At 48.9% G+C, this 25,575-nt stretch overlaps 1 protein-coding gene and 1 long non-coding RNA gene across 3 annotated transcripts in view; one reads left to right on the top strand and one right to left on the bottom strand.

The window, feature by feature from the left end:
- Window positions 1-16,421, bottom strand: part of LOC138853954 (uncharacterized) — a 113,311-nt gene extending 96,890 nt beyond the window's left edge. Inside the window, exons 1-2 of the long non-coding RNA XR_011393137.1 lie at window positions 16,301-16,421; window positions 15,212-15,331 (exon numbers count right to left, since the gene is read on the bottom strand). This is a non-coding gene — a long non-coding RNA (uncharacterized lncRNA). The remainder of the gene's footprint in view (window positions 1-15,211; window positions 15,332-16,300) is intronic.
- Window positions 1-25,575, top strand: part of dpy (dumpy) — a 386,475-nt gene that overhangs the window by 213,866 nt on the left and 147,034 nt on the right. For both annotated transcript variants that reach the window (XM_070093949.1, XM_070093948.1), the window contains exons 33-35: window positions 32-229; window positions 2,781-2,849; window positions 5,452-5,532. In XM_070093949.1, coding sequence (XP_069950050.1) covers window positions 32-229; window positions 2,781-2,849; window positions 5,452-5,532 — 348 coding nt within the window. The remainder of the gene's footprint in view (window positions 1-31; window positions 230-2,780; window positions 2,850-5,451; window positions 5,533-25,575) is intronic.

Below are 25,575 nucleotides of genomic sequence, written 5' to 3'. Positions count from 1 at the left end.
GCTGTGGTCTGAGGGAGTTTGTGCCTGGCAGACCCAGCTTGTGTCCGGGACGCTGACTGCCTGCCTGACCACGCCTGCCTCTCCGGTCACTGCATGAACCCTTGCCTCATGACGGACGCCTGTGGCCTCGACGCTGACTGTCGTGCCGTCGGTCATCTCCCCAGCTGCACCTGTCCCCCAGGATACACCGGCGACCCCAGGAAAAGGTGCTCCCTCCTACCCTCCTCAGGTAACTCTCAGGGGACACTTAATGTACCTCTCCCACTGTCTCAGTCCCTCGAAATGATTAGCTTGGGTGTACCTGCGTCCAGTTGCTCCTCAGACTCCCTCTCTCCCAGGGCATGTCTGAGATCCCAAGCTGCTAGAAAGATCTTTGGGAGGAGTGTAAATACATTGCGGAATCCTGCCATGATATGTGAGGATCCTGCATGTGTGAGAATCCTGCATTATGAGGATCCTGCCATGATGTGTGAGGATCCTGCATGATGTGTGAGGATCCTGCATGATGTGTGAGGATCCTGCATGATGTGTGAGGATCCTGCATGATGTGTGAGGATCCTGCATGATGTGTGAGGATCCAAGTGAGAGTGTTGTCCATCATGGAGTACAGGGACGTGTGCTGGACTGTGATATTTTATGAGTTTAGGACTTGTGTTGGACTGGACTGTGATCCTTCATGGAGTATAGGGACTTGTGTTGGACTGAACCCACAACAGACATGCGACGCAAACTTGTTATCACTGTCTTACTAACATGTTGAGTTGAGCACGTGCAGAGTATTGCTACTAGTGTTGCTGCTGTTGCTGCTGCTCTCGTACTAGCCGCATGGCTCACCATCCTAACCTCTAGTGAGTAAAGCTTTACACCTGTAAGTATCCTAGAAGTTAGCCAAGTGTAAGTGGGTGTAGGCACTGTAGGTGTATGTAGGTGTATAAGAACATAAGAAGGGAGGAGCACTATTTTTAGTGGTACTCAATGAATAGGGTTTGATAACCCTATTGGGTTGTGGTCTGGCCAAGACTGTCTAGCTGGTCTAGCCTGCTGTCTAACTAGAGTAGACCATATATTCACTTATGATTGATGTAGCGCCTGGCTGACTCTCGGTGCCTGTAGGTCCAATACAAGGGAGAATGTATACCAGGTATACCAGGTATACAGGTCGTGTGAAATGTAGGTCTGACGTGAGTTATGGGAAGTAGAGTATGGTAGTGGTAGATGAGGTAGACCAGAGTATATATAACCTGTCACACTGCTTGTCTACACTCTGATCTAATTAAAAGTGTAGACAGTATTAAGTATTTTAGACCAGTGGTTACACTTAGAATTTAAGACCGTTAATGTGTGTGTTTGTGTGTGTGTGGGGGGGGAATGTCTTAGTGGTGTTAACATAGCACATAGTGTTAACACATGGTGTTAACATAGCACATAGTGTTAACACATGGTGTTAACATAGTACATAGTGTTAACACATGGTGTTAACATAGCACATAGTGTTAACACATGGTGTTAACATAGCACATAGTGTTAACACATGGTGTTAACATAGCACATAGTGTTAACACATGGTGTTAACATAGCACATAGTGTTAACACATGGTGTTAACATAGTAAAGTGTTAACACATGGTGTTAACATAGCACATAGTGTTAACACATGGTGTTAACATAGCACATAGTGTTAACACATGGTGTTAACATAGCACATAGTGTTAACACATGGTGTTAACATACCACATAGTGTTAACACATGGTGTTAACATACCACATGGTGTTAACATAGCACATGGTGTTAACATAGCACATAGTGTTAACATAGCGCATGGTGTTAACATAGCACATGGTGTTAACATAGCACATAGTGTTAACACATGGGGTTAACATAGCGCATGGTGTTAACATAGCACATGGTGTTAACACAGCACATGGTGTTAACATAGCACATGGTGTTAACATACCACATGGTGTTAACATACCACATGGTGTTAACATACCACATGGTGTTAACATACCACATGGTGTTAACATAGCACATGGTGTTAACATAGCACATGGTGTTAACATACCACATGGTGTTAACATAGCACATGGTGTTAACATAGCACATGGTGTTAACATACCACATAGTGTTAACATACCACATGGTGTTAACATAGCACATGGTGTTAACATAGCACATGGTGTTAACATAGCACATGGTGTTAACATACCACATGGTGTTAGCATACCACATGGTGTTAACATACCACATAGTGTTAACATACCACATAGTGTTAACATAGCACATGGTGTTAACATAGCACATGGTGTTAACACAATGTTAATATACCACATTGTTAACATGCCACATAGTGTTAATATACCACATTGTTAACATACCACATAGTGTTAACATACCACATTGTTAACATAGCACATAGTGTTAACATACCACATTGTTAACATACCACATAGTGTTAACATACCACATTGTTAACATACCACATAGTGTTAACATACCACATTGTTAACATACCACATAGTGTTAACATACCACATTGTTAACATACCACATAGTGTTAACATACCACATTGTTAACATACCACATAGTGTTAACATACCACATTGTTAGCATACCACATAGTGTTAACATACCACATTGTTAACATATCACATAGTGTTAACATATCACATTGTTAAGATAGCACATGGTGTTAACACAATGTTAACATAGCACATAGTGTTAACACACCACATGGTGTTAAGATAGCACATGGTGTTAATCTTTGTTATGGTTATCTCAGAGTGTACCTGCCACGACTCTGATGACTGTGACGACGGGTTTGCCTGCGACGGGTGTACCTGCAAGCCACGTGAGTACACACCACCCTCTGTGTCATCCTGGTCATCCCCTGCATGTATCCTTCCTTCCGTGTGTGTCGTCTGCCACCGCCTTCCCTGTGTCACTTAGGTCATCTCCTGCATGTATCCTTGTGACGTCCTCTGCGTGTGTACTTGTGACGTCCTCTGCGTGTGTACTTCCGTGTTATGTGGCCTTCTATGTATACATGTTGTGCTCTCAACATGGCTCCCTCCAGTAGTGTGTGTGTGTGTGTGTGTGTGTATGTGTGTGTATGTGTGTATGTGTGTGTGTGTATGTGTGTGTATGTGTGTGTATGTGTGTGTGTGTGTGTGTGTGTGTGTGTGTGTGTGTGTGTGTGTATGTGTGTATATGTGTGTGTGTGTGTGTATGTGTGTATATGTGTGTGTGTGTACTCACCTATTTGTACTCACCTATTTGTGGTTGCAGGGGTCGAGTCCTAGCTCCTGGCCCCGCCTCTTCACCGGTTGCTACTAGGCCCTCTCTCTCCCCGCTCCATGAGCTTTATCAAACCTCGTCTTAAAACTGTGTATGGTTCCTGCCTCCACTACGTCATTTTCTAGGCTATTCCACTGCCTTACAACTCTATGACTGAAGAAATACTTCCTACTATCTCTCTGACTCATTTGTGTCTTCAACTTCCAATTGTGGCCTCTTGTTTCTGTGTCCCCTCCCTGGAACATCCTGTCTTTGTCCACCTTGTCTATTCCACGCAGTATTTTATATGTCGTTATCATGTCTCCCCTGACCCTCCTGTCCTCCAGTGTGGTCAGGCCGATTTCCCTTAATCTTTCCTCATAGGACATTCCCCTTAGCTCTGGATGTGTGTGTGTGTGTATGTGCGTATGTGTATGTGTGTGTGTGTCTTATTTAACATGGCTGTCAGATTATGAATGTTCTTTCAGCCTCTGTGTTTGTGTCTGTCACACTGCCCGTGTCTGCTGTCTGTCACACTGCCCGTGTCTGCTGTCTGTCACACTGCCCGTGTCTGCTGTCTGTCACACTGCCCGTGTCTGCTGTCTGTCACACTGCCCGTGTCTGCTGTCACACAACCCTGTCTGTGTTATCCTGTCTGTTCTACACTGTGTTACTCCGTCTGTGTTATCTGTGCTACACTGTCTGTTAATTTACTGTTATCTACATTACTTTCTCTATACATTATTTTGCATTCTCTTTTATTTATTTCCCTCTCATTTATTCATTATTATTTTCAAAACCAATACTTTTATTCCTGTGTGTGAAAGTTGATTATTTTGTTAAGTTTCAAGTCTTGTTAACATCTGTCAAGTTCCTGAATGATCCGTCAACATGACGCATCCGTCAACATGACGCATCCGTCAACATGATGAATCCGTCAACATGACGCATCCGTCAACATGATGAATCCGTCAACATGACGCATCCGTCAACATGACGCATCTGTCAACATGATGAATCCGTCAGCATGACGAATCCGTCAGCATGACGCATTCGTCAACATGACGGATCCGTCAACATGACGCATCCGTCAACATGATGAATCCGTCAACATGACGCATCCGTCAACATGATGAATCCGTCAGCATGACGAATCCGTCAGCATGACGCATCCGTCAACATGACGCATCCGTCAACATGACGCATCCGTCAACATGATGAATCCGTCAGCATGACGCATCCGTCAGCATGACGCATCCGTCAACATGACGGATCCGTCAACATGACGAATCCGTCAATATGACGGGTCATTTTCTGATAATTAACATTAACATGTTGGGTGTCTATCTTTAACATACTTATCCTGTGATACAGGATGCTAAACAACCAAGGGGGGAGTTGAATGATAGCTCTAGGCCTTTCGTGTTGCAATCAACACATCATCAGGAGCTTGCAATGTTGCAGACAAGAGGAGGATGTGCAAGCAAATACGATCAGGGAAAGTGCCCTTGTAAGAGCGTTTCCCCTGTTTGTATTTGCTTGCACATCCTCCTCTTGTCTGCAGCATTGCAAGCTCCCGATGATGTGTTGATTGCAACACGAAAGGCCTGGAGCTATTATTCAACTCCCCCGTAGTTATTGTGTGTATATAGCCATGTTCTTGTATATATTACTGTCTATAACTAACAACGATGTGTTCTCCATGAGCTACTGAGACTGATGGAGGTTCTGTAGAACGAGTCTCCTTGTGCTAGTGACCTGTTATATTGTTCTCACATAACTGTGATCTTCCACACGTGTGCTTGTTGCTGCTGCTGTTGCTGCTGCTGTTGCTGTTTCTGCTGTTCCACTGTTCCAACTTGTAAGTGGTTCACACTTCACCTGTTACATTCTTCTTGTCTTGTGCTGTCACTCGTCTTCAGTTGTTTATCTTTCTTGCACAAACTTACTGTTATTAATTTGTAACTATTGTGATTTTGTGGGACTGATGTGTTTATACTAATTAATATCAAATATACGAGTTAATTATAAGCCAAATAATATTTTCTTAAGCATTATATTCATGGGTTGTGGGTATGGTAGGGCCTATACAGCTGTATGACCCATAAGATCATGGGTTGTAGGATGTAGAGACACAGCAGGAGAGTGGCAACTAACACATACATTCTTGCCCACAGAACTCTCTGAAGTAGTGAGCTGTGACCCGCCCTGCCAGGGAGACGAGTACTGTGATGATCATGATCTTGTGTGTCGCCCAGGTATGTTCCCTCTCTACCTTGTCTCACCTCACTTTCTGCCTCGTACCTCATCTCTCACTACCTACTCATTCCCTGCTTCATCTTACGCCTTCCCTCCCCCCGTCCCCTGACCAGGGAGGTGCTACGATGCCAGGGGATCTGTCATGTCGTAAGGTCACCCGTCATGACCTGTAGTGCTGACACGATGTCTTGAGCGGGTTGTTGATGTGTGTCTCTCTCTCAAGTGTATAAGAAGTCTGTCTGCTCCCTGCTGAGTATGGGAGCAGTCTGTCTGCTCTCTGCTGAGCATGGAAGAAGACAAACTGTCTGCTCCCTGCTGAGTATGGGAGACAGTCTGCTGCAGAAGTTATCTCTGCACTGAGAGAAGACATTCCTACAAATGCTTCTTGACATGTGTCGAGACCTTGTGTCGGCATCATCCTCCTCCTCCTAGCCCTCTCCATTTTTATCCTCCTTCATCCCCGCTTCCTGCTACTTGCCGTCCTGTGGCATGAGGGTCGGGCTGCTGGTTAACTTGCCTGTGATGATACTAACAATGTTAAGATAACCCCGAGCATCCCACCTGGGGAGCTCTGAAGGCTGGCTCCCGCTTTAACATAATACGTAGGTTAGTGAAGGCTTCCCCATCCACCGTGTATGCAAGAGTGGAGGCTGGAGGTAACTGCTACTACCAGCAAGCAGGGATGAGGTGCATGACGCTCCAGGCTTGACTGCTGCAGCATGACCCACAACACTAACACCATCAACATCACTATTGGTAAGTATCCACCATGCAACGTGACGTCACACACCAACACACTAGTCAACATCCACCATCACTCACCTCTGCTCCAACACAGCCTCTGCACCATTGTTATTCTGCATTATCAAGCATTCTAACGGGTCATCACATCAAAGGTGACAAGTGAGGATGCAGAGCCTGTGTTATGTTTAACCTCTGTGGGGTTAGTGATGTGGCTTGTGACGTGTGGAGTGGCTTGTGACACCATGCCAGTGTAACAGCTTCTTGCGTTTATATTCTTGCTTGTTATTGCTTAATGAATGCATGGCGTTCCTAAAGTGAACGCTGCTCTCCAGGGTGTCCTGAGAGATGTCCTCATGGGCATCCTGAGAGATGTCCTCATGGGCACCTTGACAGATGTCCTCACAGGCTTCCTGAGAAGTGTCTCCCCAGGCGTTCTGAGAGGCGCCCATGTGGGCATGCTAAGAGGTGCCCATCTGGGCATGCTAAGAGGTGCCCATCTGGGCATGCTAAGAGGTGCCCATGCAGGTGTGCCAAGCCCCTCAGACCCACATTTATGTTTTTTCAGAAGAATATCACTGTTTTTGTCTGGACAGCTGTGAATGTGTGAGGGTGCATGTAGTGTATAACAGTGCACACTGTGTGGGGGTGCACACTGTGTGTGCGACAGTGCTCACAGTGTGTCTGCCACATGACAGCCACTGTACCATGTTAAATTACTGTCTACCCATCACTGGTTATCACTGACGTCACTACCATGATGAGACGTCAGTGTTGCGTCATTAACATGGTACTGACGCCAGAGTTTGCTGGCGTCATCTGCTGCTGGACGAACCTAGTTTAACGAAACTGATGATCTGCAATCATCTTCAACATAATTCATCACGTGAACATAGTCAGCACTACAAGTTACTTCATATTCTGAGCACTGATGTACAGCTGGTTCATGGTGACACGTACAGTAGTACAGTAGTACTGTGTACACTCCAGTGTCATAATCTATCTCGTTTATAAATCAAGTGAATCATAATCACTGTCATCTTTAATTCATAATTTCTGTTTGTTTATACAGCATATTCACTGAAGACTTAACGTCAGTGTTCACATCACTCCCAGGAACCTAACTTCTGGTGTTTCATTGTTCACATCACTCCCAGGAACCTAACTTCTGGTGTTTCATTGTTCACATCACTCCCAGGAACCTAACTTCCGGTGTTTCATTGTTCACATCACTCCCAGGAACCTAACTTCTGGTGTTTCATTGTTCACATCACTCCCAGGAACCTAACTTCTGGTGTTTCATTGTTCACATCACTCCCAGGAACCTAACTTCTGGTGTTTCATTGTTCACATCACTCCCAGGAACCTAACTTCTGGTGTTTCATTGTTCACATCACTCCCAGGAACCTAACTTCTGGTGTTTCATTGTTCACATCACTCCCAGGAACCTAACTTCTGGTGTTTCATTGTTCACATCACTCCCAGGAACCTAACTTCTGGTGTTTCAATGTTCACTCCCAGGAACCTAACTTCCGGTGTTTCATTGTTCACATCACTCCCAGGAACCTAACTTCCGGTGTTTCATTGTTCACATCACTCCCAGGAACCTAACTTCCGGTGTTTCATTGTTTTCCCAGGAACCTAACTTCTGGTGTTTTGTTCACATCACTCCCAGGAACCTAACTTCCGGTGTTTCATTGTTCACATCACTCCCAGGAACCTAACTTCTGGTGTTTCATTGTTCACATCACTCCCAGGAACCTAACTTCTGGTGTTTCATTGTTCACATCACTCCCAGGAACCTAACTTCTGGTGTTTCATTGTTCACATCACTCCCAGGAACCTAACTTCTGGTGTTTCATTGTTCACATCACTCCCAGGAACCTAACTTCTGGTGTTTTCTAACTTCTGGTGTTTCATTGTTCACATCACTCCCAGGAACCTAACTTCTGGTGTTTCATTGTTCACATCACTCCCAGGAACCTAACTTCTGGTGTTTCATTGTTCACATCACTCCCAGGAACCTAACTTCTGGTGTTTCATTGTTCACATCACTCCCAGGAACCTAACTTCTGGTGTTTCATTGTTCACATCACTCCCAGGAACCTAACTTCTGGTGTTTCATTGTTCACATCACTCCCAGGAACCTAACTTCTGGTGTTTCATTGTTCACATCACTCCCAGGAACCTAACTTCTGGTGTTTCATTGTTCACATCACTCCCAGGAACCTAACTTCTGGTGTTTCATTGTTCACATCACTCCCAGGAACCTAACTTCTGGTGTTTCATTGTTCACATCACTCCCAGGAACCTAACTTCTGGTGTTTCATTGTTCACATCACTCCCAGGAACCTAACTTCTGGTGTTTCATTGTTCACTCCCAGGAACCTAACTTCTGGTGTTTCATTGTTCACATCACTCCCAGGAACCTAACTTCTGGTGTTTCATTGTTCACATCACTCCCAGGAACCTAACTTCTGGTGTTTCATTGTTCACATCACTCCCAGGAACCTAACTTCTGGTGTTTCATTGTTCACATCACTCCCAGGAACCTAACTTCTGGTGTTTCATTGTTCACATCACTCCCAGGAACCTAACTTCTGGTGTTTCATTGTTCACATCACTCCCAGGAACCTAACTTCTGGTGTTTCATTGTTCACATCACTCCCAGGAACCTAACTTCTGGTGTTTCATTGTTCACATCACTCCCAGGAACCTAACTTCTGGTGTTTCATTGTTCACATCACTCCCAGGAACCTAACTTCTGGTGTTTCATTGTTCACATCACTTCCAGGAACCTAACTTCTGGTGTTTCATTGTTCACATCACTCCCAGGAACCTAACTTCCGGTGTTTCATTGTTCACATCACTCCCAGGAACCTAACTTCTGGTGTTTCATTGTTCATATCACTTCCAGGAACCTAACTTCCGGTGTTTCATTGTTCACATCACCCAGGAACCTCACATCACTCCCAGGAACCTAACTTCCGGTGTTTCATTGTTCACATCACTCCCAGGAACCTAACTTCCAGTGTTTCATTGTTCACATCACTCCCAGGAACCTAACTTGGTGTTTCATTGTTCACATCACTCCCAGGAACCTAACTTCTATTGTTTCATTGTTCACATCACTCCCAGGAACCTAACTTCGGGTGTTTCATTGTTCATATCACTTCCAGGAACCTAACTTGGTGTTTCATTGTTCACATCACTCCCAGGAACCTAACTTCTGGTGTTTCATTGTTCACATTCCCAGGAACCTAACTTCCGGTGTTTCATTGTTCATCACTCCCAGGAACCTAACTTCCGGTGTTTCATTGTTCACATCACTCCCAGGAACCTAACTTCCATGGTGTTTCATTTCACATCACTCCCAGGAACCTAACTTCTGGTGTTTCATTGTTCACATCACTCCCAGGAACCTAACTTCCAGGAACCTAACTTCCAGTGTTTCATTGTTCACATCACTTCCCAGGAACCTAACTTCTGGTGTTTCATTGTTCACATCACTCCCAGGAACCTAACTTCCGGTGTTTCATTGTTCACATCACTCCCAGGAACCTAACTTCCGGTGTTTCATTGTTCACATCACTCCCAGGAACCTAACTTCCGGTGTTTCATTGTTCACATCACTCCCAGGAACCTAACTTCTGGTGTTTCATTGTTCATATCACTTCCAGGAACCTAACTTCCGGTGTTTCATTGTTCACATCACTCCCAGGAACCTAACTTCTGGTGTTTCATTGTTCACATCACTTCCAGGAACCTAACTTCCGGTGTTTCATTGTTCACATCACTCCCAGGAACCTAACTTCCGGTGTTTCATTGTTCACATCACTCCCAGGAACCTAACTTCCGGTGTTTCATTGTTCACATCACTCCCAGGAACCTAACTTCCGGTGTTTCATTGTTCACTCCCAGGAACCTAACTTTTGGTGTTTCATTGTTCACATCACTCCCAGGAACCTAACTTCCGGTGTTTCATTGTTCACTCCCAGGAACCTAACTTTTGGTGTTTCATTGTTCACATCACTCCCAGGAACCTAACTTCCGGTGTTTCATTGTTCACATCACTCCCAGGAACCTAACTTCCGGTGTTTCATTGTTCACTCCCAGGAACCTAACTTTTGGTGTTTCATTGTTCACATCACTCCCAGGAACCTAACTTCCGGTGTTTCATTGTTCACTCCCAGGAACCTAACTTTTGGTGTTTCATTGTTCACATCACTCCCAGGAACCTAACTTCTGGTGTTTCATTGTTCACATCACTCCCAGGAACCTAACTTCCGGTGTTTCATTGTTCACATCACTCCCAGGAACCTAACTTCTGGTGTTTCATTGTTCACATCACTCCCAGGAACCTAACTTCTGGTGTTTCATTGTTCACATCACTCCCAGGAACCTAACTTCCGGTGTTTCATTGTTCACATCACTCCCAGGAACCTAACTTCTGGTGTTTCATTGTTCACATCACTCCCAGGAACCTAACTTCTGGTGTTTCATTGTTCACATCACTCCCAGGAACCTAACTTCTGGTGTTTCATTGTTCACATCACTTCCAGGAACCTAACTTCTGGTGTTTCATTGTTCACATCACTCCCAGGAACCTAACTTCTGGTGTTTCATTGTTCACATCACTCCCAGGAACCTAACTTCTGGTGTTTCATTGTTCACATCACTCCCAGGAACCTAACTTCCGGTGTTTCATTGTTCACATCACTCCCAGGAACCTAACTTCTGGTGTTTCATTGTTCACATCACTCCCAGGAACCTAACTTCTGGTGTTTCATTGTTCACATCACTCCCAGGAACCTAACTTCCGGTGTTTCATTGTTCACATCACTCCCAGGAACCTAACTTCTGGTGTTTCATTGTTCATATCACTTCCAGGAACCTAACTTCCGGTGTTTCATTGTTCACTCACCCAGGAACCTAACTTCTGGTGTTTCATTGTTCACATTCCCAGGAACCTAACTTCCGGTGTTTCATTGTTCACATCACTCCCAGGAACCTAACTTCTGGTGTTTCATTGTTCATATCACTCCAGGAACCTAACTTCCGGTGTTTCATTGTTCACATCACTTCCAGGAACCTAATGGTGTTTCATTGTTCACATCACTCCCAGGAACCTAACTTCCGGTGTTTCATTGTTCACATCACTCCCAGGAACCTAACTTCTGGTGTTTCATTGTTCACATCACTCCCAGGAACCTAACTTCCGGTGTTTCATTGTTCACATCACTCCCAGGAACCTAACTTCTGGTGTTTCATTGTTCACATCACTCCCAGGAACCTAACTTCCGGTGTTTCATTGTTCACATCACTCCCAGGAACCTAACTTCTGGTGTTTCATTGTTCACATCACTCCCAGGAACCTAACTTCCGGTGTTTCATTGTTCACATCACTCCCAGGAACCTAACTTCCGGTGTTTCATTGTTCACATCACTCCCAGGAACCTAACTTAACTTCCGGTGTTTCATTGTTCACATCACTCCCAGGAACCTAACTTCCAGGAACCTAACTTCCGGTGTTTCATTGTTCACATCACTCCCAGGAACCTAACTTCCGGTGTTTCATTGTTCACATCACTCCCAGGAACCTAACTTCCGGTGTTTCATTGTTCACATCACTCCCAGGAACCTAACTTTTGGTGTTTCATTGTTCACTCCCAGGAACCTAACTTTTGGTGTTTCATTGTTCACATCACTCCCAGGAACCTAACTTTTGGTGTTTCATTGTTCACATCACTCCCAGGAACCTAACTTCCGGTGTTTCATTGTTCACATCACTCCCAGGAACCTAACTTTTGGTGTTTCATTGTTCACTCCCAGGAACCTAACTTCTGGTGTTTCATTGTTCACTCCCAGGAACCTAACTTCTGGTGTTTCATTGTTCACTCCCAGGAACCTAACTTCCGGTGTTTCATTGTTCACATCACTCCCAGGAACCTAACTTCTGGTGTTTCATTGTTCACATCACTCCCAGGAACCTAACTTCCGGTGTTTCATTGTTCACATCACTCCCAGGAACCTAACTTCCGGTGTTTCATTGTTCACATCACTCCCAGGAACCTAACTTCTGGTGTTTCATTGTTCACATCAGTCCCAGGAACCTAACCTCATTTGTTCCAATGTTCACATCACTTCCAGGAACCTAACCCCATTTGTTCCAATGTTCACATCACTCCCAGGAACCTAACCCCAGGTGTTCCAATGTTCACATCACTCCCAGGAACCTAACCCCAGGTGTTCCAATGTTCACATCACTCCCAGGAACCTAACCCCATTTGTTCCAATGTTCACATCACTCCCAGGAACCTAACCCCAGGTGTTCCAATGTTCACATCACTCCCAGGAACCTAACCCCAGGTGTTTCATTGTTCACATCACTCCCAGGAACCTAACTCCTATCTCTTGATAATTATCATTCGTCTGGCAGCAGAGACATACCTGTTGGCATCGTATGCCAGGCAGCCACGTGATCCCTCTGATGGAGAAAGCTCTTACTAAATACCAGTATATAATACGCCTGTTTGTGTTGATCCCGAGCTTACTTAACTGTCTAACCGATGCCTGCCTCTCTCTCTCTCTTTCTACTGATATAGTTGCTTTTAGAAAACCGCTGCTGCTGCCTCACCTCTCACATCCCTCCTCGACGTTCTTTACCAACATGGTTCATTGTTCTACCCCCTTTCTCTGGGGACTTTGAACCATAGTGGATTGTTACCAGAGGTTGGATGTGTTTTTAATGATATTCACACATTAACTATAAAAACCATCGAATAAACGTAAGTAGTTTGTGTAAGTGCTTAAAATATAAGTAGGTTGTAAGTACGATTCTTGCGTCGCTTTCTGTAAGAGTGTGTCAGTTTTGCCCACGACACACGCTGTTTTGCCCCCACGTATCTGTATTTATGGCGATGTATAAAAGCTTCGGCCACTCCGAGAGTTTCGCTCGGTGTGCAGCGATAAACCTGATGTATGAGCATGTGTGTGGTCTGCTTGTGACTGTGGTCTGCTTGTGACTGTGGTCTGCTTTCCCCTCCCCAGTGGCTGTACCACAAGCCTCCCCTCAACACTAACCTTGTCCCGTTTTCTCTATTGCGTCAACTTCTCATCCCGTTTTCTCTCCTAATGTCTAACCTCATGTCGTTTTCTTTGTTCTGAAATGACCAACTTCACCTCCCATATATAATTATATATATATATATATATATATATATATATATATATATATATATATATATATATATATATATATATATATATATATATATGGATATTTTTTTACTTAAAACCTTAACGCACACTTAATCAAATATAAATTTAACCTGATAATACATGCTAATTGCACTCAGCTTAACTTTCAGCAGTTGGGTAAATCAGAAGGGTGTCTAGTATGCTGCTGGTTGAGCACAACAGACTCCACTGATAGACTTCACAGACACACTCGGTATACTTAACAGACGCAGAAGACACCCTTGTTAACCATAGATAGTTCACAGACATGCAGCACCAGTCTCCCGTACAGACATAAACGAAGAGTCACAGACATGGCTAGCATAGGAATTACAGACATGTCAGCTATAAGCAACAGATTTTTACAGACGTAACCCTTGCAGACTTACGTTACATTGGCTCAAGTATCAATTATTGATGTCCATAGACTCGGTTATCGCCAGAGACAAACTCAGCTGAGAGACAGAGATAGGTCAGCACCATAGACACAGACTAGATACAGGACAGAACTGTGAGGTAAGCGTCGAGGCGACCACAACTACTAATATTGAGAGTAAGACAAGTCTACCGTACCTCTGCCAGGTCATGACGACACCATTAACCCGCTAATTGGTAATGTCTGACCACGACTGATGGTGCTAGACCACGACTAATAGCATCAGCTGATGATGCCAGACCATAATTGGTAGCGTTAGACCACAAGTGAGACTGCAGCTGATAGTAGTCAGAGGCTGACTTAGGAACTCCAGAGCACAAGTGAGGCGGTGGCCTGCACCTCACACCTCGGTACTTCCCTCCAAGACACTTGCAGAACACTTGGTGTGTTCTCAAGTTGCACCCGAGCACTGAGTTTCAGTGGTAAGATAACGTTGTTGTAGTGGTAAGATACCCTTGCAGAAGAGCAGCATCCTTCTTGGGTGAGTGCTATGCAGTTCTCTCACCACTGCTTAAACAACAGTGGTTTTATGGCACCTAGAGAACTAGATAATGATTTTCACGCCTGTATCCTCCCAGTAACCAATTTCCAATATTGTTTATCACGTCTTGATTATTAATGGAAAATGAATAATTTTTAATCATCCATTTATTTCAAATAAAAATGAGAAATATTAAATAATTGAATATAATAACTGTAGAGGTCTCAGAGTTTAAAATATAATGTGGAGTGTGTCTCACTGTCTTCAAGTTCAGACGGGGCTATGAAATTCGTGCTATTGCAAAAATAAGCCTATGTGTCTCCCCCGAAATGCAGCTGGCATAGGCTGGCGCCTCTCATGAAGAACAAGGCCTATAGTGCATGGTGATGAGGGTATGCTGTGTGAGGTGCAGTGCCACAGTATGCTGCTCCCGGGAACTTTATATGCTACTGGCTGGCATACTTACACAACCATTGTCACATTTCTCTTACAGCATTAACCACAACTACCACCAACACCACCACACCTGCTACAGCCACCACACTAACCCAACCAGATGGTGAAGCTTACATCACCACCGCTTCCCCCACGGCGCCGCCCACCACACCACCCGCACACCCACCCACCGCCACGCCACCCAGTCACCCGAAGCCACCCTCAACGCCGGAGATCACCTATACAGAAGAACCACCCTCATCCACCATCCAATACCCATTCCCACCCACCCACTATCCATATCCTACAACCCACTACCCATCAGCAAGTACTCCAAGCACCTTACCTGGGGACACGCCACCACCCACTACTGACGAAGGTCTGCCTACTCCTCCTACTATAAGAGAAAGTGAAGCAACACCTTCTGCCACTTCTGCAGTTACTGATGTTCGACCAACGCTGCCCACTGTGGAAGGGGAGAGAGAGACAGATACTTCAGTACCCACTTTGACACCTTTGCCAACCCTACCACTGGTAGACATGGAAGTAGACAAGACCATGGTGACAACACCCACTGTCTATCCTCCCGGTGTAACTCCACCCACTGAGTACCCACTGATACCTGGATACGTCAAACCCACTACATCACCATACCCATCAGAAACGCCAACAGACCATCCAATGATCTTCCCCACTTCAGAAAAAACAGTGTCAGACCATCCACCTGCAACTGACAAACCATTGATTCCCCTCACTGACAGACCATTGGTTCCTGTCACTGACAAACCACTGATTCCTGCCACTGACAAACCACTGGTTCCACACACTGATAGACCACTGGTTCCTACCACTGACAGACCACTGGTTCCTGCCACTGACAGACCACTGGTTCCTGCCACTGACAGACCAATGCACCCAGACTATCCTCTCACTGACAGACCACTGGTCCCTGCCACTGACAAACCACTGGTTCCTGCTCCTGACAGACCAATACTCCCAGACTATACTGTCACTGACAAACCACTGGTTCCTGCCACTGACAAACCACTCGTTCCTTCCACTGACAGACCAATACACCCAGAGTATACTGTCACTGATAAACCACTGGTCCCTGCCACTGACCAACCACTGGTTCCTGCCACTGAAAGACCACTGGTTCCTGCCACTGACAGTCCACTGGTCCCTGCCACTGACATACCAATACACCTAAACTATACTGCCACTGACAGACCGCTGGTTCCTGCCACTGGCAGGCCAATACACCCAGACTATACTGTCACTGAGGGACCACTGGTCCCTGCCACTGACAAACCACTGGTTCCTGTCACTGGCAGACCACTTGTTCCTGTCACTGACAGACCACTGGTTCCTGTCACTGACAAACCACTAACACCTACAACCCACTACCCATCAGCAAGTACTCCAAGCACCTTACCTGGGGACACGCCACCACCCACTACTGACGAAGGTCTGCCTACTCCTCCTACTATAAGAGAAAGTGAAGCAACACCTTCTGCCACTTCTGCAGTTACTGATGTTCGACCAACGCTGCCCACTGTGGAAGGGGAGAGAGAGACAGATACTTCAGTACCCACTTTGACACCTTTGCCAACCCTACCACTGGTAGACATGGAAGTAGACAAGACCATGGTGACAACACCCACTGTCTATCCTCCCGGTGTAACTCCACCCACTGAGTACCCACTGATACCTGGATACGTCAAACCCACTACATCAACACCATACCCATCAGAGACGCCAACAGGCCATCCAATCATCTTCCCCACTTCAGAAAAAACAGTATCAGACCATCCGCCTGCAACTGACAAACCATTGATTCCCCTCACTGACAGACCATTGGTTCCTGTCACTGACAAACCACTGATTCCTGCCACTGACAAACCACTGATTCCACACACTGATAGACCACTGGTTCCTGCCACTGACAGACCACTGGTTCCCGCCACTGACAAACCACTGGTTCCTGCCACTGACAAACCACTGGTTCCTGCCACTGACAAACCATTGGGTCCTGCCACTGACAGACCAATACACCCCGACTATACTGTCACTGACAAACCACTTGTTCCTGCCACTGACAAACCGCTTGTTTCTGTCACTGACAGACCACTTGTTCCTGCCACAGACAGACCACTGGTTCCTGCTACAGACAGACCACTGGTTCCTGTCACTGACAGACCACTGGTTTCTGTCACTGACAGACCATTTATTCCTGTCACTGACAGACCACTGTTTCCTGCCACAGACAGACCACTGGTTCCTGTCACTGGCAGACCAATACCCCCAGACTATGCTGCCACTGACAAACCACTGGTTCCTGTCACTGACAGACCAATATACCCAGACTATGCTGCCACTGACAGACCACTGGTCCCTGCCACTGTCGGACCAATGCACCCAGACTATGCTGCCACTGACAAACCACTGGTTCCTGCCACTGACAGACCACTGGTCCCTGCCACTGACGGACCACTGATTCCTGTCACTGACAGACCACCGGTTCCTGCCACTGACAGACCACTGGTCCCTGCCACTGACGGACCACTTTTCCCTGCCACTGGCAGACCACTGGTTCCTGCCACTGACAGACCACTGGTTCCTGCCACTGACAGACCACTGGTTCCTGCCACTGACAGACCACTGGTTCCTGCCACTGACGAACCACTGGTTCCTGCCACTGACGAACCACTGGTTCCTGCCACTGACGGACCAATATTCCCAGACTATACTGCCACTGACAGACCTCTGGTTCCTGCCTCTGACAGACCACTGGTTCCTGCCACTGATAGACCACTGGTTCCTGCCACTGACAGACCACTTTTTCCTGCCACTGACAGACCTCTGGTTCCTGTCACCGACAGACCACTGGTTCCTGCCACTGACAGACCACTGGTCCCTACCACTGACAGACCACTGGTTCCTGCCACTGACAGACCACCTGTTCCTGCAACAGACAGACCCCTGGTTCCTGATACTGACAGACCAGTACTCCCAGACTATACTGTCACTCACATACCACTGGTTCCTGCCACTGACAGGCCACTGGTACCTGCCACTGACAGAGCACCGGTTCCTGCAACAGACAGGCCACTGTTTCCTGTCACTGACAGACCAATACACCCAGACTATGCTGCCACTGACAAACCACTGGTTCCTGCCACTGACAGACCACTGGTCCCTGCCACTCAGGGACCACTGATTCCTGTCACTGACAGACCACTGGTTCCTGCCACTGACAAACCACTGATCCCTGCCACTGACAGACCAATACACCCAGATTATTCTGCCACTGACAGACCACAGGTCCCTGCCACTGACAGACCACTGGTCCCTGCCACTGATAGACCACTGGTTCCTGCCACTGATAGACCACTGGTTCCTTCCACTGACGGACCACTGGTTCCTGCCACTGACGGACCACTGGTTCCTGCCACGGACAGTCCACTGGTTCCTGCCACTGACAGACCAATACTCCCAGACTATACTGCCACTGACAGACCACTGGTTCCTTCCACTGACAGACCACTGGTTCCTGCCACTGACAGACCACTGGTTCCTGCCACTGACGGACCACTGGTTCCTGCCTCTGACGGACCACTGATTCCTGCCACTGACAGTCCACTGGTTCCTGCCACTGACAGACCAATACTCCCAGACTATACCGCCACTGACAGACCACTGGTTCCTGCCTCTGACAGACCACTGGTTTCTGCCACTGATAGGCCACTAGTTCCTGCCACTGACAGACCACTTTTTCCTGCCACTGACAGACCTCTGGTTCCTCTCACTGACAGACCACTGGTTCCTGCCACTGACAGACCACTGGTTCCTGCCACTGACAGACCACTGGTCCCTGCCACTGACAGACCACCGGTTCCTGCAACAGACAGACCCCTGGTTCCTGCCACTGACAGACCAGTACTCCCAGACTATACTGTCACTGACAGACCACTGGTTCCTGCCACTGACAGACCACTGGTTCCTGCCACTGACAGATCACCGGTTCCTGCAACAGACAGACCACTGGCCCCTGTCACTGACAGACCACTGGTTCCTGTCACTGACAGACCACTGGTTCCTGCCACTGACAGACCACCGGTTCCTGCAACAGACAGACCACTGGTTCCTGCCACTGACAGACCACTGGTCCCTGCCACTGACGGACCACTGATTCCTGTCACCGACAGACCACTGGTTCCTGCCACTGACAAACCACTGGTCCCTGCCACTGACGGACCACTGGTTCCTGCGACTGACAGACCACTGGTTCCTGCCGCTGACAAACCACTGATCCCTGCCACTGACAGACCAATACACCCAGATTATTCTGCCACTGACAGACCACTGGTCCCTGCCACTGACAGACCACTGGTCCCTGCCACTGACAGACCACTGGTCCCTGCCACTGATAGACCACTGGTTCCTGCCACTGATAGACCACTGGTTCCTGCCACTGACGGACCACTGGTTCCTGTCACTGACGGACCACTGGTTCCTGCCACGGACAGTCCACTGGTTCCTGCCACTGACAGACCATTAGTTCCTTCCACTGACAGACCACTGGTTCCTGCCACTGACAGACCACTGGTTCCTGCCACTGACGGACCACTGGTTCCTGCCTCTGACGGACCACTGGTTCCTGCCACTGACAGTCCACTGGTTCCTGCCACTGACAGACCAATACTCCCAGACTATACCGCCACTGACAGACCACTGGTTCCTGCCTCTGACAGACCACTGGTTCCTGCCACTGATAGACCACTGGTTCCTGCCACTGACAGACCACTTTTTCCTGCCACTGACAGACCTCTGGTTCCTCTCACTGACAGACCACTGGTTCCTGCCACTGACAGACCACTGATTCCTGCCACTGACAGACCACTGATTCCTGCCACTGACAGACCACTGGTCCCTGCCACTGACAGACCACCGGTTCCTGCAACAGACAGACCCCTGGTTCCTGCCACTGACAGACCAGTACTCCCAGACTATACTGTCACTGACAGACCACTGGTTCCTGCCACTGACAGACCACTGGTTCCTGCCACTGACAGATCACCGGTTCCTGCAACAGACAGACCACTGGTTCCTGTCACTGACAGACCACTGGTTCCTGTCGCTGACAGACCACTGGTTCCTGCCACAGACAGACCACTGGTTCCTGCCACTGACAGACCACTGGTCCCTGCCACTGACAAACCACTGGTTCCTGCCACTGACAGACCAATACACCCAGATTATCCTGAGACTGACAAACCACTGGTCCCTGCCACTGACAAACCACTGGTTCCTGTCACTGGCAGACCACTTGTTCCTGCCACTGACAAACCACTGGTTATTGCCACTGACAGACCGCTGGTTCCTGTCACTGACAGACCGCTGGTTCCTGTCACTGACAGACCACTGGTTCCTGTCACTGACAAACCACTAACACCTACAACCCACTACCCATCAGCAAGTACTCCAAGCACCTTACCTGGGGACACGCCACCACCCACTACTGACGAAGGTCTGCCTACTCCTCCTACTATAAGAGAAAGTGAAGCAACACCTTCTGCCACTTCTGCAGTTACTGATGTTCGACCAACGCTGCCCACTGTGGAAGGGGAGAGAGAGACAGATACTTCAGTACCCACTTTGACACCTTTGCCAACCCTACCACTGGTAGACATGGAAGTAGACAAGACTATGGTGACAACACCCACTGTCTATCCTACCGGTGTAACTCCACCCACTGAGTACCCACTGATACCTGGATACGTCAAACCCACTACATCAACACCATACCCATCAGAGACGCCAACAGGCCATCCAATCATCTTCCCCACTTCAGAAAAAACAGTGTCAGACCATCCGCCTGCAACTGACAAACCATTGATTCCCCTCACTGACAGACCATTGGTTCCTGTCACTGACAAACCACTGATTCCTGCCACTGACAAACCACTGATTCCACACACTGATAGACCACTGGTTCCTGCCACTGACAGACCACTGGTTCCTGCCACTGACAAACCACTGGTTCCTGCCACTGACAAACCACTGGTTCCTGCCACTGACAAACCATTGGGTCCTGCCACTGACAGACCAATACACCCCGACTATACTGTCACTGACAAATCACTTGTTCCTGCCACTGACAAACCGCTTGTTTCTGTCACTGACAGACCACTTGTTCCTGCCACAGACAGACCACTGGTTCCTGCTACAGACAGACCACTGGTTCCTGTCACTGACAGACCACTGGTTTCTGTCACTGACAGACCATTTATTCCTGTCACTGACAGACCACTGTTTCCTGCCACAGACAGACCACTGGTTCCTGTCACTGGCAGACCAATACCCCCAGACTATGCTGCCACTGACAAACCACTGGTTCCTGTCACTGACAGACCAATATACCCAGACTATGCTGCCACTGACAGACCACTGGTCCCTGACACTGTCGGACCAATGCACCCAGACTATGCTGCCACTGACAAACCACTGGTTCCTGCCACTGACAGACCACTGGTCCCTGCCACTGACGGACCACTGATTCCTGTCACTGACAGACCACCGGTTCCTGCCACTGACAGACCACTGGTCCCTGCCACTGACGGACCACTTTTCCCTGCCACTGGCAGACCACTGGTTCCTGCCACTGACAGACCACTGGTTCCTGCCACTGACAGACCACTGGTTCCTGCCACTGACAGACCACTGGTTCCTGCCACTGACGAACCACTGGTTCCTGCCACTGACGAACCACTGATTCCTGCCACTGACGGACCAATATTCCCAGACTATACTGCCACTGACAGACCTCTGGTTCCTGCCTCTGACAGACCACTGGTTCCTGCCACTGATAGACCACTGGTTCCTGCCACTGACAGACCACTTTTTCCTGCCACTGACAGACCTCTGGTTCCTGTCACCGACAGACCACTGGTTCCTGCCACTGACAGACCACTGGTCCCTACCACTGACAGACCACTGGTTCCTGCCACTGACAGACCACCTGTTCCTGCAACAGACAGACCCCTGGTTCCTGATACTGACAGACCAGTACTCCCAGACTATACTGTCACTCACATACCACTGGTTCCTGCCACTGACAGGCCACTGGTTCCTGCCACTGACAGAGCACCGGTTCCTGCAACAGACAGACCACTGTTTCCTGTCACTGACAGACCAATACACCCAGACTATGCTGCCACTGACAAACCACTGGTCCCTGCCACTCAGGGACCACTGATTCCTGTCACTGACAGACCACTGGTTCCTGCCACTGACAAACCACTGATCCCTGCCACTGACAGACCAATACACCCAGATTATTCTGCCACTGACAGACCACAGGTCCCTGCCACTGACAGACCACTGGTCCCTGCCACTGACAGACCACTGGTCCCTGCCACTGATAGACCACTGGTTCCTGCCACTGATAGACCACTGGTTCCTTCCACTGACGGACCACTGGTTCCTGCCACTGACGGACCACTGGTTCCTGCCACGGACAGTCCACTGGTTCCTGCCACTGACAGACCAATACTCCCAGACTATACTGCCACTGACAGACCACTGGTTCCTTCCACTGACAGACCACTGGTTCCTGCCACTGACAGACCACTGGTTCCTGCCACTGACGGACCACTGGTTCCTGCCTCTGACGGACCACTGATTCCTGCCACTGACAGTCCACTGGTTCCTGCCACTGACAGACCAATACTCCCAGACTATACCGCCACTGACAGACCACTGGTTCCTGCCTCTGACAGACCACTGGTTTCTGCCACTGATAGGCCACTAGTTCCTGCCACTGACAGACCACTTTTTCCTGCCACTGACAGACCTCTGGTTCCTCTCACTGACAGACCACTGGTTCCTGCCACTGACAGACTGGTTCTGCCACTGATAGGGTTCCTGCCACTGACAGACCACTGGTTCCTGCCACTGACAGTTCCTGACAGACCTGACACTGACAGACCACTGGTTCCTGCCACTGACAGACCACACTGACAGACCCTGCAACAGACAGACCCCTGGTTCCTGCCACTGATTCTCTGCCACTGAGGCCACAGCCACTGATAGACCACTGGTTCCTGCCACCTGCCACTGACAGACCAGACTATCACTGACAGACCACTGGTTCCTGCCACTGACAGACCACTGGCCACTGACAGACCACTGGTCCCTGCCACTGACAGACACCGGTTCCTGCAACAGACACTGGTTCCTGCCACTGACAGACCAGTACTCCCAGACTATACTGTCACTGACAGACCAGCCACTGACAGACCACTGGTTCCTGCCACTGACAGATCACCGGTTCCTGCAACAGACAGACCATTGGCCCCTGTCACTGACAGACCACTGGTTCCTGTCACTGACAGACCACTGGTTCCTGCCACTGACAGACCACCGGTTCCTGCAACAGACAGACCCCTGGTTCCTGCCACTGACAGACCAGTACACCCCTGGTTCCTGCCACTCCCAGACTATACTGTCACTGACAGACCACTGGTTCCTGCCACTGACAGACCACTGGTTCCTGCCACTGACAGATCACCGGTTCCTGCAACAGACAGACCACTGGCCCCTGTCACTGACAGACCACTGGTTCCTGTCACTGACAGACCACTGGTTCCTGCCACTGACAGACCACCGGTTCCTGCAACAGACAGACCACTGGTTCCTGCCACTGACAGACCACTGGTCCCTGCCACTGACGGACCACTGATTCCTGTCACCGACAGACCACTGGTTCCTGCCACTGACAAACCACTGGTCCCTGCCACTGACGGACCACTGGTTCCTGCGACTGACAGACCACTGGTTCCTGCCGCTGACAAACCACTGATCCCTGCCACTGACAGACCAATACACCCAGATTATTCTGCCACTGACAGACCACTGGTCCCTGCCACTGACAGACCACTGGTCCCTGCCACTGACAGACCACTGGTCCCTGCCACTGATAGACCACTGGTTCCTGCCACTGATAGACCACTGGTTCCTGCCACTGACGGACCACTGGTTCCTGTCACTGACGGACCACTGGTTCCTGCCACGGACAGTCCACTGGTTCCTGCCACTGACAGACCATTAGTTCCTTCCACTGACAGACCACTGGTTCCTGCCACTGACAGACCACTGGTTCCTGCCACTGACGGACCACTGGTTCCTGCCTCTGACGGACCACTGGTTCCTGCCACTGACAGTCCACTGGTTCCTGCCACTGACAGACCAATACTCCCAGACTATACCGCCACTGACAGACCACTGGTTCCTGCCTCTGACAGACCACTGGTTCCTGCCACTGATAGACCACTGGTTCCTGCCACTGACAGACCACTTTTTCCTGCCACTGACAGACCTCTGGTTCCTCTCACTGACAGACCACTGGTTCCTGCCACTGACAGACCACTGATTCCTGCCACTGACAGACCACTGATTCCTGCCACTGACAGACCACTGGTCCCTGCCACTGACAGACCACCGGTTCCTGCAACAGACAGACCCCTGGTTCCTGCCACTGACAGACCAGTACTCCCAGACTATACTGTCACTGACAGACCACTGGTTCCTGCCACTGACAGACCACTGGTTCCTGCCACTGACAGATCACCGGTTCCTGCAACAGACAGACCACTGGTTCCTGTCACTGACAGACCACTGGTTCCTGTCGCTGACAGACCACTGGTTCCTGCCACTGACAGACCACCGGTTCCTGCAACAGACAGACCACTGGTTCCTGCCACTGACAGACCACTGGTCCCTGCCACTGACGGACCACTGATTCCTGTCACTGACAGACCATTGGTTCCTGCCACTGACAAACCACTGGTCCCTGCCACTGACGGACCACTGGTTCCTGCGACTGACAGACCACTGGTTCCTGCCACTGACAAACCACTGATCCCTGCCACTGACAGACCAATACACCCAGATTATTCTGCCACTGACAAACCACTGGTTCCTGCCACTGACAGACCACTTGTCCCTGCCACTGTCGGACCAATACACCCAGACTATGCTGCCACTGACAAACCACTGGTTCCTTCCACTGACAGACCACTGGTCCCTGCCACTGACGGACCACTGATTCCTGTCACTGACAGACCACTGGTTCCTGCCACTGACAAACCACTGGTCTCTGCCACTGACGGACCACTGGTTCCTGCGACTGACAGACCACTGGTTCCTGCCACTGACAAACCACTGATCCCTGCCACTGACAGACCAATACACCCAGATTATTCTGCCACTGACATACCACTGGTTCCTGCCACTGACAGACCACTGGTCCCTGCCACTGACAGACCACTGGCTCCTGATGTATCAGTGTCTGGTGATGAGGTGGTCACCCCCCTGAGCGTCACTGAGTCCATCACTACCAGCAGTGGTACAGTAGGTACTACGCCACCAGCACCTGTCTCTTTTGGTACCTCTCCAGAGGTTTCTGAAGCTACGTTGTTCCCCTCTACTGGAACCCCTCCAGTTGAACGCGAATCTCCTACTGACTCGTCTACTGTCCCTTCGTCCCCTGTCCCTGACCTAACCCCTGCCCCGCCCGTCACTGCCTTCCCTACCATCTCTGGCGACCTGCTGACCAGCAGCGAGCCCAGCACAGACGTGCCTCGCCGACCTTGCAGAGAAGAAGAGTGTGGTGGCGATGAGGTGTGTTGGGAGGGTGAGTGTGTTCCT

This window comes from Cherax quadricarinatus, chromosome 44, assembly GCF_038502225.1.
Source record: "Cherax quadricarinatus isolate ZL_2023a chromosome 44, ASM3850222v1, whole genome shotgun sequence".
Lineage (NCBI taxonomy): Eukaryota > Metazoa > Arthropoda > Malacostraca > Decapoda > Parastacidae > Cherax > Cherax quadricarinatus.
This window is presented reverse-complemented; position numbering and strand designations above follow the sequence as displayed.